We start from the raw sequence: 16,090 nt of genomic DNA, 5'->3' as shown, positions 1-16,090 counted from the left end.
AGTCAAGAGTCCATTTTATCGGACTAAGGAACCATTAAATAGGTTTATTACGGGGATAGAAGCTGTTCTTGAGCTTGGTGGCACATGCTTTCTGGCTTTTGTATCTTCTAGCTGCTTTACTGAGGCAGCGAGAAGTATAGACAGACTCCATGGAGAGGAGGCTGGTTTTCGTGACGTACTGAGCTGTGTCCACAACTCTCTGTAGTTTCTCTCAACTAATGCCCGCTAAGATCAGCCAATTCATCAAAGATCAAGAATCAAACCTGAAAGCCTGTTGCTTAAATGCTCATAGTACTACACTCTGAGGATTTAGCTCACATCTACAAACATGTCACTATGCCGATTTTTTGGATGGCTTGCCATTCATATTGGGACTGCTCCTCCACTGAGACCATCCCATACGTATTTCAGACTGATTTTGCCACTTTAACTGCATCTTTTCCAGTGATTTAAGAATGGTGGGATTTTCAATTTTATTCCTTCAAGAATATCAAGCATTTCTTTTGTGTTTCAATTGAGACAGGAAGAAAACCAACAGCAGATTTAGTAGTTCAATGTAGTTCTACCAACTGAATATTTGTTACTGATTTTAGGCACTGAAATGAAGACCCAAAAGTGAAAATATACACAGTGCAATGACTAACACTGCCATGATCATTACCACTTCATGGTCCTCAGTTTAAGAGAAAGTTGAAGTTGCCCTGCCAGCACCTGTCCAAGAGGATCACACACAAGTTCAAACATCAGGCATACCAAACAGAAGGTTTTGTCCAGATCACACCAGGATCATGAGTATGTTAACAGGAGTAAATATAAAAGACATAGAAAGCAGAGAGAACGGATATACTTGTGACCTTTATTGGAGAATGCAAAAAAACTCTCAAAATCTATTATTCTCAAAAGACAGAAGCAATAATAGAAAATGAATGAATCAATCCCCCACAACATACACACAGATGAGCATATTGACAGAAAGACAGAAAGGGATAACGAAGCACAATAGATATAAGTTAAGAGACTTCAGTTGACAGATTCCAAAGAGTGACGTAGGTTCATTTGTGAAATACTATTCTTTTTCAAAATGCCATTCCTTTCTAAATGAAAATTAGTTCCTTTTCAAAAACTGCTTCATTTCTTTTTATAAAGTTACTTGCACAAATATCTTTCTATTTATTGGTGGCGTGCTATGACAAACTACCTTAACCACTATGGCACACAATCTCTCTTAGACTGTTATTACAATGACTGTTGTGGAATGGTGGCCATTACCTCCCCAAGGATACTTTTGTTGAAGGCTCACTTCAACCTCCCCAAGTAACAATTGGTCAATGCGGAGACCAGAATAAAAAAGGTGATGCATATCTGCTCACTGAACCTACACAGGTTCAATGACTCCTATCAGTTTAATGGAGTTGAACAACTATGACAGATGAAGCCAAGTATCACGTAATTGAGTTAATGCTGATGTATTTAATTGTTAGTTTGAAAACGGTTAGGCATATTTAAGTGTTTTAATTTTTTTTTATCTTTTTAGAATTTGTAATGATCAATTTTGACAGCTAGTTAGCTGTTGGGTAAGTAGCTTAGCTGCTAATAAAACCATTTCTAGAACTATGGACTGTCATTTACATCAACATGGCCATCTACTTCACAGAACACTGTGATCAGGAGGTGGCTCTAGGAATTTGTTTCAGTTAAGTGCCATTAGGAGAGCAGACAAGAATAGATTATTCACTACCTACACTGGCAAGTTAGTTGGAAATATCTTGTAGGCCAGATGTACCCCACAGGTTGCATAAAAAACATAACAGTCAGGAGCAAGGATAAGCCATATGGATCGTCATGCCTTTCAATGAGATCATGGCTGATCTAATCTTGGCCTCAGCTCAGCTCTACTGCCTGTTCCCCATATCCTTCACGTCCACTGTGGACTAACATCTGCCTTATCTCAGCCTGAATATATTCAATTACTTTGGCTCCATTGATCTCCAGGGTAGAGAATCCCAAAGGTTCAAGATCCTCAGAGAAGAACTTCCTCATCACCTCCATCTTAAATGGGTGGCCGCTCAGTCTAAAACAATTCCGCCTACTTCTACATTCCCCCACACGCTGTGCATTACTACTTCAAATTAGTGCCAACTGACAACCTCTCACGTTGCTAGAAATTTAAGCTAAACAGTTTGCATCTGCATGACGACATCTCACACACTTACACACAAAACTAAGTGGAAAGATGAAACTATAAAACTCAGTATGATAGCATCAGAAAGATTCAAGTAGCAAAATCTAGACAGCATATATAAAGCATATGTACACAAATATTGCAGACCAAACTCCTGATCAGAATTAAAATCATTTAATTAGCACAAAATTTTAACAGGCTATTTTGCAGCTAAAAGCCCTATTTGTGTTTTGAGACTCCTAATCCATTTACAAAAGTGACTGCATTCACTCCAAATGTAATAAAAGTGATACAAAACCTCCTGGGCTGCAGTTTCATCATAATGTGTCTGTGAGCAGGGATGTGACAAGGTTGGAATTTGCAGTGTGGGGTATTAATTGTCAGACTGCCACATTTGATGCACGCAAGGCAAAGTTTGTGAAAGACCTGATCTTGTGCGTAGATTTATCTTTAAATAGAGCTCCTCACCTACAGGTAAAGAGAACAGTAAACAGGGTCAAAAGCTAGTCTAAAACATAGACGATTAATAGTTCCCAAATGATACCAGGGATTTTACCCCCACCCTCCCCGGAAGATTAGCCATTGATAGAATACTAGACGACATCTCTTAATTGCTCCAGAATAATGTTAACACTCATTCAAATGCTAGTGGCTGAAAAAAGCTAAGCTTCATCGAGCTTGAATTCAGCATAAACATCAAACTAATTTATTTACAAAATAATAAATATTTACTACATTAAAGCCCAACTGGCTGTTTACAAACCATGATCAAAAGAAATAATGCAACAGATACACAGTAACTTCTGCATTTACACAGAAAGATCGCAAGTAGAGCTGGGGATGTCAGATGGCTAATATAGCAAATAAACAAGAATGATGGATTTTAGTGTTACAAATAAGATTAGGACCATTTGTGAGTTAAAGCCATCTAAAATACACAGAGCATGTTCAACACAACCAAGCAGTTGTGCACAAATGTGGACAGTATATCCCATTTCATATAAATAAGACCAAAAATTTAATTAAGGATTTCCTTTGCGGGACTGAGTAAAACATAACGCCAGGAGACTAACCCCAATAACTCAAAATGCAATTACACTGTTAGATTTTGATGCCAATACATCTATATTAGATTTGTATTGGATTTACAATGGAAAATGCTCTCTACCCTACCAGGACCTTTGGTTAAAGAGCAGAAGCAAAAAGATTGAATTTATAAACTAGTTCTGAGATTCTCAGGAGTTACTTTTTATTAATATGAACATCAATTGGATGAAAAATGCCAGCGATGTAGTGGTTATTCCATGGAAGTAATAATCCAGGGACCTGGACAATCATCCAGAGAAAGCAAGTTTAAGTCTTGCTAGGTTTGTGAATTAGAACTTATTTTGTTTTCAAATCCAAAAAAAAGTGACCAGGAATAAAGCCTTCAGAACAAAAGTGATTCATTAGCATACTTTTTAGAGAGAAACCTGCCATCTTTACTTGTTAGGACTGGTGTCTGATTTCCACCCAATTGACTCTTATTTACCATTCAAGAGGTCAAGTAAACCAGTAATTCAATCAAACTACGACAAATGGTCCAAGTGAGCAGCCCAGCTTCTCGGGGCAAGTTGTGCTCTGTCTTGAGAATGCATTCCAACAAAGCAAAGACATATCCAGAAGAGGTCCAGGTTTATTTGCAAGGCAGCAAACTATTGACTTACAAATAAACCTGGGACGTTGAGACTTTAAGACTTGCTACAAACCAAGTGTTCCAGACTGTCTGTGAAACTGTTATAATGAAAGATAGGTACAGCATATGACTCTACTGTCCAATGGGATCATAATATGAACACACTCATGTCCACAGTTCCATGCTTAAAGATACAAGAGGAACAATAAAATCATTCTAGTTACTATTAGGAACAAACTGAGAATCATTTAGTTTTAAAATAAAACTACAGGAGTACTTTCAACATTGCTCAAAGAAATAATGGGAAAAAGAACATTATAAATAAATAGTTAATACTGCACATTTACTATATGCCAGTGTCAAATGGATAACTACATCATGTTGCAAGATCAACATAATTCTCATCCACATGAGGTACATTTGGAAACTCAAAATCAGATCACATGGTAAGAGGTTTTTCCTCAGCTGACGGACTCGACAATTAATGTTCATAACTCACTTAAGCAAATTCTACTCATTCTGGGATTTTATCTGGACTTCTCACTCACTTGATTATTTAAAACCCCATAATATTTGAGAAAGCCATCTCTCAAGATGCATAAATGGAATTTATACGAATTATACTGGTCTACTTTAAACAAATTACCAAATTCAAACATCGATGTCTTTCTTTCTCCATCATTAGAACAAATTAGACAAGTGCCTCCTTTGGGATTGTGAAGGGAAAATAAGGGGTGGAAAGCAGGTCCATCCATGGATAACCTCAGTGCTTTACAGTAACTTATTTATTTTGCAACCAAGTACTTTGGAAATCATAATATGAATCACAGGCTGACTGCTGAATGTACTTTATGTTAGCCGCTATGGTACTCATATATCATTAGTTAATATGGCAATGAACACATGATAACCAGCAACACCAATGCTTTCATACTTGCAAGCCACAAATGCTAACTTAAGTTGCAAACTGCAGAGTTAAATAAAGTACACAATGCATCCTCAAGGCAGCTGATTCCAGACCTAAGATTATTTACAACTTTGTCTGGGTTAGGCTGCAAAATACCATCATAAGGTCAACAAATAGGAATGAACGCATTGTATCTTGTAAATAATGCAAGTAAGCCTCAGAAACTGCTTCATATACTGCATGAAGAAAATGACAAAACATTAGCCTTCCCCCCACTTAAAAAGTGAGTCAAAGCAGATTACAAAGGAGTTATCCTCCTCATGAGATTCATTTTAAATAATTGTAGCAAGCTGGTTTGGTCCTTCTGTATCAGAATTATATGTCAGTGATTCTATCACTAAATCTCCTGGTGAAATAGATATCCAAGTTGGATGGAGACACAAGAGGCTGCAGATGCCGGAATCGGAAGCAATAAACAAGATGCTGAAGGAACTCAACGGGTCAGGCAGAATCAATGGAAGGAAATGGACAATCAACATTTTGAATCAAGACCCTAATGAAGAAGGCCATTTGACCCATTTACCTTATCATTCTACTTCTATGATTTAATTTCCAATTAGCAAACACTAAACTACAAACTGACAAATAATTTAACTATCTTTATTAGTACTTCAATTTTAAAACAGAAGTGTAATTAAATATTGTGTAGTAAATAACACAAGTTGATCTCGAGACAGGAACTTGTAATGTTGGTATTATATACTACAAGATGCATTGTGCATTTAGAACCAAACCATAAAACCATTACAGCCACAAAAACAGGCCCTTCGGCCCACCATGTTGTGCCGTCCATCAAACCACCCTCACACTACCTAACCCCTTCCTCCCGCATATCCCCCCCATCCCACACTCCTCCATATGCCTATCCAACAAGCTCTTGAACCTGTTCAATGTATCTGCCTCCACCACCACCCCAGGCAGTGCATTCCATGCACCAACCACTCTCTGGGTGAAAAAACCTCCCCCCTGACATCTCCCCTGAACCTCCCACCCATAACCTTAAAGCCATGACCTCTCGTCTTGAGCATTGGTGCCCTAGAAAGGAGGCGCTGACTGTCTACTCTATCTATTCCTCTCAGTATTTTATATACCTCTATCATGTCTCCTCTCATCCTCCTCCTTTCCAGTGAATAAAGCCCTAGCACCTTAAGCCTCTCCCCATATTCAATACTCTCCAATCCAGGCAGCATCCTGGTAAATCTCCTCTGCACCCTCTCCAACGCCTCCACATCCTTCCTATAATGAGGCAACCAGAACTGAACACAGTACTCTAAGTGTGGCCTAACTAGAGTTTTGTAAAGCTGCATCAATCACCTCGCGGCTCTTAAAACTCAATCCCGCGACTTATGAATTTAACATTGATCGCCATAATAGGATGACTCATAATGAAGTTTGAGAGTCACTATAGCAATTATTATTTATTTTTAAGTAGTGAAGGGATCCTACACGGAATTTCAGTCTCTGCAAATTAAATCACATTTGATGGCTGTTAGTATAAACTGTGGTTTGGATTTATCAAGAACAACTGTTCCAATATCAATAACTGTTCAACTTCATTCTGGCATTGAAACCCCTCTCAGCCTGCATCAGAACTGCTGTTGTGATGGCAGGAGAATCACAGGCAAGAAACAAAAGCCAGCACAAAATTTACAGATCATTATAGCAGCACACTCCATACTTGATATATATGTTGGCTCATGGAAATAAGAATGATGCAATTAGGAAGTTTAATAAAACCTCACAGCTTTGAACTTTGCTCATTTCCACAGGCTTTAAAGTCAAGTGTTCAAAATCTGATCCATTTTTTGTATTTTATATTGTGTCAAGTCTAAACCTGGCCTGATTTCACTCCCCTGATTTTCACACCTCTGAAACATGTTAGTCTTGTGTGTGACTTCCGCACATCCTCAGTTTGATTCCATCTCTTCGATTATCTCCAGTATCAGCTTTAATTTCAAACTCTTCATTAAAAACAAGCCTCCCCCAACAATCATACAAATAAGGTAAACTTTCAGCACTTTGCCTTCTGTCTCCAAACAGTTAATGGAGCTCCTCAGAGGCTTTATGGTCTAACAGCAATAAAATGAGCCTGATGCTTAAAAGCACAAATATGTCAAAAAGATAGAAGTAGTGTACTGTAAATATTGGCTCTCTTTTTCAATCAACTTTCAGTTGTAATATCATAAATACTTATTACTTCATTTTCCTTACCCTTTTTACCTGAACTCATTAGATAATGTCTCATCAGAAATTATTTACACGGTGTTCTTCTTTTATGAGAGAATTTGGTTCCAAGTACAATCCATTAACATAAATATTCTTACATTTTCAATAGTGGAAAAGAAGAGACAGTGTTCCCAGTTTCTTTTTATTACTTTAATGAGCACAGATTTTCTTCTTTCAAGTTTGTTTAACTAAATTCCTACTTTTGTTCATACAATATATTCAGCCCACTATAATTGCTTTCTAAGTACAGAGGTATAATAAGTATATTTGACCTGCAATTTTCACCTATTTTCTTCCTCCCTCTATTCACTTAGTTCAAAAAGGTTGTCACTTCTGGGAAAGATTTTGAACCACACAATTTTCTTTCTTTTTTTCTCTCTCTCTGCACTGTCCTCTCCTCTCTTTCTCTGTACACCCAAGGCTTTCTGTTTTCATTTCCTCACATTTTATTTGTCCCCTTGTTGTCAACAGTTCAGTTGGTCAAGGTTTATTTTTGCAATACACAACAATTTCTGCTCAATGCAAAAATCAGCTAACACTACCCATTTAACATTTTCCCACCAGCTTTCCACCGAAGTGATCTAATTCCCATATCAAGAGGAATATTATTGAAGAGAAAAACTGAAGTAAGCTCATTCGCTATATCATCACACAACTAATGTAAGTAATTAAAAGTGCATTCATATGAGAAACCTTTATTCAGTTTATTTTTAATATTAATTTTGAATATTTCCAACTTGCTCAGCTTTCCCTCTCAGCTTTTATTTTCCATGGTGTTCTACATACTTTATACATTATCATACCATTCCTTTCTCAATTGTTTTCTGATGCTTGCTCTTTCTTTCATTTTGTTATCCTTTCCTTAGTTAATTTCTGACTTGTTTTCTTTAAAGCATATCTGTGCCACTTTCCACCTCCAGCTGTCTCCTTTTTTCTCTTGGTCTTAATTTATTTCCTTTTGCTCTTTAAATCAACACTTATCACCCACCTGCTCCTTGTTACACAGAATCTACAGAGTCTAGCTTTCACACTGTTACATTCAGGAGAAAGCAGTCATGCAGTGTTCTTTCAACTGGCCACATTCCCAAGTGTAACAGCTGAAGGCAGACCCACAGAAATGTGAGTCTATGAGCCTGGTGCCAGTTCATGACCATCCTGCTGCGAAGTAAATGTGTGAAGCTCACTCCCACAACTGCATTTTTGGGTCTTCGTATTCCACTGTTGAGCCCAATCCACATACAACAGCTTACTCTCAATGTTCAATGCAAAGGTGGGACTAGAATACTGCAGGCTTCTGCTCTTTAAACTGATGAAGTAGAAGAAAATTAAAATATTTTATGCTATCTTATCGACCACATCAAGTTTTATGCCAAACAGCATTTACAGTGTTGGGAGAATGAGAGTTCCTTGCTGCTTGAATCTCCATTCAAAACATTCATTGCCACCTCTCTCCTTCTGAGTGAAACTACTCTTTGTTTAGATCAAATAAAAGGTGGGTATAATCAAACAGCGATTACTAGACTAGCAATCCAAAGGTTCATGAGTTCAAATCTCACCGTGAGAAATCGTAAAACTGAATTTAATAAATCTAGAGCTAGCAGCACCAAAGGAGATTTCCCATTAAAGCTGTCAAAACCCATTGGCTTACTAATGTTCTTTTGGGAAGGGAACAGAGACTTGGTTGATCTGGCCTAAATGTGAACTCATGGTTTACACTTAATATCCTCAGGGAAGCTACAGATAAGCAATAAAAAGCCACTATGCATGTGTCTCCACATTGCTGGAAACAAACTCTTTTTTTTAACATGTCATGGATAAATCAATCATAGACAGCAGCAACCTCCACCACCTCTCTGCCCAACCTCAAGTATAATTACACGGGTAATTCCAAATACTTCTTAAACAAAAGGTGCATAACCAATCATATAACAAGCAAAACAAAAGAAAATTTAAATAACTCATTTTCCTATGTTTCATCTCAATATGATTCTGAAGTGCTGAAACCCATCTTTCAAGTCAAAATTTTCAGTTTACAGCTGCCAAGATATACTTCTCAGTAAGTGCAGGCGATTTTCCAATATAAATAGGAAGGAGGGTTATTCTAATTAGAGCTGAAGACAGTTAATTGGAGAGCTGTGTTGGAAGAGAAGTCATACTACTTCTCAGACCATCTACCTATTAGACGAGCTCATCAATACCAATTCAGAATTGCAGCAATATTTTAATCGACAAACTAAAAGCAAATTGCTTGAACTTTTCTCATTTGCAAATGGATGTATGTCTAATTGTATCCACATGGTACTCATCATGGAACTTTGGCCTATAATTTTAGGTTGCATAATGGTCATATTACATCAGCATAAATGCACTAAACACACACACACACACGTGGGTAAACTACACACAAAATTTAAGCTCTTATTTGTAGCATAATTTTAAATCTGTGAACCCTATTCATTAGAACTTTAACGTAGGAAAAGTCACATTTCCTTTTTGTTACTGGGCTAAGTATAATGAAATTAGTGTATGAAAATAAAGCATCCTTTAAACAAATACCCCTTTAAAAACATCTCAATTAATCACTGACAAGACTTGTATTAATTGGATATACTTCACATGAAAAATTAGCAGTCTTTGTGCATGAAATAAGATAATAAAAACGCAATAGTGCACAAAGATACTATGCGTGCTGATCAGCTAGTTTACTGTCCAGATCAACATGATTTCCATGGCAACCACCAGTCAAAGCTGGCAACCCTGGTCATCACCATGGATATTCATCAGTTTAACCAATCAGAAGAGGGACTGGTAACACACACCTAATGAACCTGTATGAACACCATGTTCCCCTGGCTATAATGATATTATTTTGTAATTAAATGCGTTTTGTATCCAATTTATTTTTCTTGTCATTCAGCAGCTTCTTTTATGCAGCATAACTGCTCCACAACAAATGTGATTATTAACTCACAACTATATTCCCCCTTTTGCATCAAAGTAATCAAGCTGCTTCAAGTTGGTACTGTCAGAGAAGACTGAACAACTGAGCAGCTGTATCACAATAACAAAAGAAACTGAAATGCATGCATAAGTTGTATGGTGTTGAAGCACCTTTGGAGTTAATTTGGAGCAATTCAATAAAGATAAAAGCATCCCTGCCCTGTTCAAGGCTATCCTTCAATCAACACCTGTCCAGAGCACTTAAAACAGCTCCAATGTTATAAGTCTTAGAAATATATTTTGAAAATCTATCTTAAAATGTGATCACAAGGAAAATCCTAGCTTCCATTAGAATTTTATACATTCACTTCTTGCAGCTACCATCAGGCCGGAGATACAGAAGCCTGGTCCCACACCACCAGGTTCAAGAACAGCTATTTCTCTTCAACCGACACAATCCTAATCACCTACAGTTGAGCAACACTTTTTTTTTGTTATACTTGTGTTCTTTCTTTTAAAATTGTTTAATTTATGTTTTTCTTGCAAATGCTGCTTATATCATGCCATATGCTTATGATCCCGCTGCAAGTAAGTTTTTCATTGCACTTGTGCACACATGTACTTATGCAAATGGCAATAAACTTGACTTGGATTTTGACTGTGACGTATCTTCAGTAATGACAGTGTGTGAGCAAGGAATACCTTTGAGCACCTGAAAGTAGTTTCAGACAGTGCGAATGGGCAGATTGTACCCAATATACTCAAGTGCCATTCATTTACCCTGGATACTTTGGAACAATGCTCCAATTTAGTCAGGGATAGTAAAATTTCACCAGGAATAGCGACTGCAACTGTAAAGAGAGTTCTTTGTTGAACAAGTTGAGTTTAAGACTGCCAACAAAATTAGTAAAAAGCTGGATATATATGCATTTTTATTTTCAAGACCTCAATGGATTAACACAACTCTTACCTGAAAATACTACTCTGGGGGAGATTCTAAAAGCAAAACTGTGCAAAATCATCCAGGAGCATCTTTTTAAAGGCAAGGTGGGCACTCTTCCCTTCATTGAATTATTGTCACACTGATTTTGGGTGGGGCTTGGGAGGAAGTATTGTGCAATGAACATCTCAGAAAATCCCAACTACAGGGAAAAAAACATGGCAACTGGGGGGGCAAACATATTTGATATTTTTTACCAAACCAAGTAAGATGACTGTAACCTGGCTTTTATTCTGTCCTTCGCTCAAACTAAACGGTGCTTGTTTATGGCAATATGTATATTGCACTGACAGTTCACTGTCCTCTGCCGCTGAAGAGATTAGGCTATAAAAGCTTTAATGTGCTCACTGCATCTCACTTGAGTGCTTCAATCACTTGTCTTCTGAAAATAATGGGCAAGTACAGGTGTTCTGGCAATGTTGTTAAAATGTCTAATACAGCTTTTCTTTTTGGTTGCAATTAATTTCAATCCCCCTGAGCTTGCTTCATTCCATGCCTTCCTGAAAATTCATCATAATGGCAAAATAACAGCATAATCATTTCTCAAGTTTATACCTTCATGTCTTCCAGCAAATCCATCTGGGAGACTCACAATAATGATTCCGAGCTAAAGTGGGAGCACAGTATCATGCTTCCTCTACTGGGATTTAGCTGCTAATACCGTGACTTAATGAAGATCCGACCACAAAAACCTGTGATTTTAATTGAGGAACGAAGACTTACTTCAGCACAATATGTGGGTGCATGTATAGAAGCTGTCAAATTCAATCACTATATAAAGAGTCCCTCGGCAAAACACAGGTCCTAACCAAAACCTAGTAGTTGTAAAAATTCTGCCTTTAGAAGCCATCTTAAGAAATTCTTTAAAAAATTAATAAAAAATTATTTGCCTAAATAAACCAGTTAACAGTGCATAGTAGAAGTGCTGTTCAGATATTTAGAGTCTGAACAAAGAGGAATATGTATGTTTTGTAAAGATTGTATGAATTTTCGATATAGATCATTAACTGCAACGTTTTAATGCAATCACTTTCCTTGTGGTCCGCTGCTTTCCTCTGTTCCAATAAATGACAAACCACAATCAGGAACTGTCCACAGTAAACACAAGTTAGTCATCCGGAAATTCTACATAGAAAGGCTTAAGTCTTGTGAAGCATTGGAACTTATCATATATATGCAATGCTGTTGAATCCTTAAGAATTAATCTAAATCCATTCACCATTTCCAACAAATGGCAGTACATAATCTAAAGCCATCAAAGAGAAACATTTAAAAAATAAAATCTGTGAAAACCGAGCATTTGTTCTGTTAATTGCAAAGCAGGTTACATCAAGTAAATGAAGGACAGCATTTCTGAGTTCAGTATTGTTACACACAGACATAATATATATTAATAAACATGTACTTATCTCAATACAGACAGACAAAAAGTGACATCAAAGAATGCAAGGTTCAAAAAGTTCTTAATTTCATTATATTAGTTCCCATTTGCAGAGATCATTTCTTGCTGCCGCTTATCATACAAAGCTGGACATAGATTTTTAAAATGAATAATTGAGTAAATATTAATTAGCTTCCCTCCTCCATGCCAAATGAAATGGCAGACCATTGTGCGCTCTAAAATTCACTGATGTCCTGGCAGTCAAACAACTAATGGTGCTTCCAAGTATATTTCTCCATGCACTGTATGGTTTAAGGGCATTGCAAAGAAATCACTTCAGTTCTTGAAGATCCACAGTAAATACATGAAATGGGGCTAAACACTTGTTGCAAAAGCAATAACCCACATTTCAATATTAATTACAAGAGAGTGCCTTTACCTGAACATGTCTCCAAGACCTTTCAACATCCCTTTCTTTGCTTTATTCTTCTCTTTGTCCTTTTCCTTCTCTTTGTCTTTGTCTTTCTTCTTTTCTCTCTCTTTTCCAGGCTTTTCTTTCTTTCTGTCCTCCTTGGTTCTTGAACCATTGACCTGTTTCTCCATTGTGCCCGACAGCTGCCCACTGGCCAAAGATGGTTGGTCACTTGCTGTTGATACAGACTCTCTACCCGATCTAGAACTCTCCTCAGTGTCTTCCTCCACTGTGAATGAAATGTAGAACATTAATATTAGTAAAAGTGTTGAAACCCAAGCTGAGACCAACTTAGAAAAAAATACCAATACCATGTTCATTTGAAAATGTCAAGATTTTGAAGTTATGATCATTCAGAAACACTGGCTCCAGAAACCACCAATGATGAAACTGCTAAGGTGGTGCTGGCAGGTTAAATGACGATAAGGGGATGTCCCAGGGCACTCAAATTTTTCCTTGCTCAACATGTCATAGAGTGTCACTTCAGAATAGCCAGCAGCGGGAAGTCTCACTTACATTCCTATTGGGGAACTCAGGACCAATTCCTACCCTTGCGAATTCAGCAAGGGAACTGGGCCTGAAATTTACTATGCAACTCTGCTGTACGAGTGCCTCACTCTCTGACCTGTACCAGAGGGTAATGGGTTCAAGATCTTGCCCAAAGTCTAGGCTGATGTGTGTGCAGGATGTGTGTGCAGGACTGAACAGGTTTGCTCTTCAAATTAGACATAAAATGGAGGCTCTTTCTATTGGACTGGGGGAGGTCAAAGATCCTGTGGTACCAACTGAACAGGATCAGGAGTTCTCCAACATTTTTCCCCTCATTTATCTTTCTAACAACACAAGTATCTTCGGCTCACTGGAATAAAATAGAAAATGCTGTAAACACTTAGGCAGAATCTGTGAAGGGCAAAATCGAATTAATATTTCAAGTCAATGACTTTTCATCAGAACTGAGGAAACACCTGAAACAATGATCTTTCATCAGAATTCATCAACTCAAAATGATAATTCTGTTTCTCTCTTCACTGGTGCTGCCTTACCTGCCAAGTATCTCCAGCATTTTCTGTTTTATTTCAGGTTTCCAGCATTGTTTGTTGGGTCCAGTTTCTTGAAATACCAAAAAACCGCAAGGTCTTTCTTTCTTAACCCATCCTTTCAACACATACTTCATAACAGTCTGCTCTTCAACCTATGGTTTTCTGCTATCTACAAACTGGCAATTGAAACACTGTTCCTGTGATATCAGTACTTTATTTAACCTGGCAAAAGCAAAGTAGTGTTCGTACAGGCTCAGAAGAGCTTATTTTACATTGCAGTAGGGCACATCTGAATGCCAATTGCTTCTGAAGCCCAAATTTTCCTCAGATAATACCAGAAAATAAACTTTCGGGGAAACCAATAATATAATGGACCCAATGCACTGGTGCATTTTCCTGACCATGATCTCAAGAGAATCCTGATAAGTTTACAGTAATGATTGAGTTGGCTGTGCAAGACCCAGGTGTGATAAGCTGTTACAAACAAGGGCACAAGTGCATTATAAAACTAAGCCAAGGGCAACCAACAAAAGAAGATCTTTCTGTATACTCATAATGGAAGGGAAGCCAACATCACCAATGTTATAAATGGACCTTAAACAAAGTAAAACATCTAAGCTGCTCTGCAGGAAACGTTAATGAAGAAAAACGATACTGAACTCCATAAGGACATATTAAAAACAGGTTAATCAAAAGCCTGCTCTCACAGGCAGAATTTAAAGAATTTCTAAAAAGCACGAGAGATGTGGAGAGACAGTGACTGGGAAAGGGAAAAATTTACAGAGATTGGGCCCAGCTGCTCAGGGAACAACCAGGAGTCATAGAGTGATTAAAATCTGAGATACAAACAAAGCCAACATCAGAAGGTGCACTTTAATTTGATTAAAATGAGCAGCATAATCAAAGCTTTTCCAAGTGTCAGGAATCAAATGGATGACTGTGAAGATATTTTGTTGTGGAAAGTCATCATACCACCAGCAGCAAATATAACTGAGGCACCAGGTGGGAAAACTACAAGACAAACACAGAATAAAGAATAACTTGAACACTCAATCATCAACTGCTAGAATAGACTGCCTGTAAAAACAGTAAATTCCAAGTTGCTGAAGCATTCAAAAGAGAATTCGATCAATTTCAGATTTACCAGGGAGCAGACAGAATTATGTTTGGGTAGGATTTTAAAAAGTTGCACTGGATTCTGAAAGCAACTTGACTGATGAGAACTGGGTGGGAGGGCTGAACAATCTCATTTTTTGTGTTTGTACCTTTAGTCAGGGATTATTTCTTGGTCACTTAAAATATTATTAATACTCTCTTTGCTGACCACCAATTTATCCAAAATTCTGCTCATATCCAGCAGCTTGCTTTCTCTTCATGAGATTTAAAACCCTTGTCCTCGTCTTCAAATCCCTCATTGACCTTGCCCTAGTGCATCACCAACCCCTCCTTCATCCCTCCATCTCTGAAACCCAACTACCATCTTCACCACTCTAATTATGCACTGGAATTCATCATTTTTCCCTCCCCAGTTTTATGCAACTCTTTACAATGTTATTGCCAGCTTCCCAGGTGGAATTCCTAGCTGCAGTCCCTGCCTCTTCACCTTCCGTCATCCTCAGGATCTCCCTTCTCTCAGCTCTACATCAGCTTTCAGTCTTAAACAGTATTGGTTTTTGTTAGGATTGCATTAACTTTGAACCGCAAAGAAACATATTACTTTAAGATGATGACGGCAACAAATCATTGTCCAAGTTTCATGCAACTGGGGAAAAAATCAACATAAAAAGTGTGAGAAGTAGGCAAATCAATCAGAAGTGTAATAAAATGCCGCAGACTTTAAAGTAACAGACCTGCTGCACTGCCAAAGCATAATGTCAAAGAAACTGCTTTGAGAGGAATAAATCAAAAGGATATAAAATCCTCATTATAGGAATGAACTGCACTGGTTGGGCAGAATCAAACTGTCAAACTGAAGCCCTCATCAGTTTATGAATAAAAAACCCTCATAATTTAATCACTTATATATTCCATGTTAAGTAAGATTTGCATCTCAGCCAGTTGCATTTTTTGTTTAAGGAGTTACAATTTTTTCACTTTCATTTCAACACGTCATTTTTTCTGAGGTTCTCATTTGTTTTGATAAAACGGATACACAACCAAGTAAAACATGTACAATGTTATTTAAGCTTCAGCTAATACATATTTTG

At 37.5% G+C, this 16,090-nt stretch overlaps 1 protein-coding gene across 11 annotated transcripts in view; it reads right to left on the bottom strand.

Moving 5' to 3' along the window:
- Positions 1-16,090, bottom strand: part of pard3aa (par-3 family cell polarity regulator alpha, a) — a 655,359-nt gene that overhangs the window by 146,773 nt on the left and 492,496 nt on the right. For all 11 annotated transcript variants that reach the window (XM_052015672.1, XM_052015675.1, XM_052015670.1 and 8 more), the window contains one exon: positions 12,811-13,072. In XM_052015672.1, the coding sequence (XP_051871632.1) occupies positions 12,811-13,072 (262 nt within the window). The remainder of the gene's footprint in view (positions 1-12,810; positions 13,073-16,090) is intronic.

This window comes from Pristis pectinata, chromosome 5, assembly GCF_009764475.1.
Source record: "Pristis pectinata isolate sPriPec2 chromosome 5, sPriPec2.1.pri, whole genome shotgun sequence".
NCBI lineage: Eukaryota > Metazoa > Chordata > Chondrichthyes > Rhinopristiformes > Pristidae > Pristis > Pristis pectinata.
Note: the sequence above shows the minus strand (reverse complement) of the source record. Positions and strands in the feature narration are given on the sequence as shown.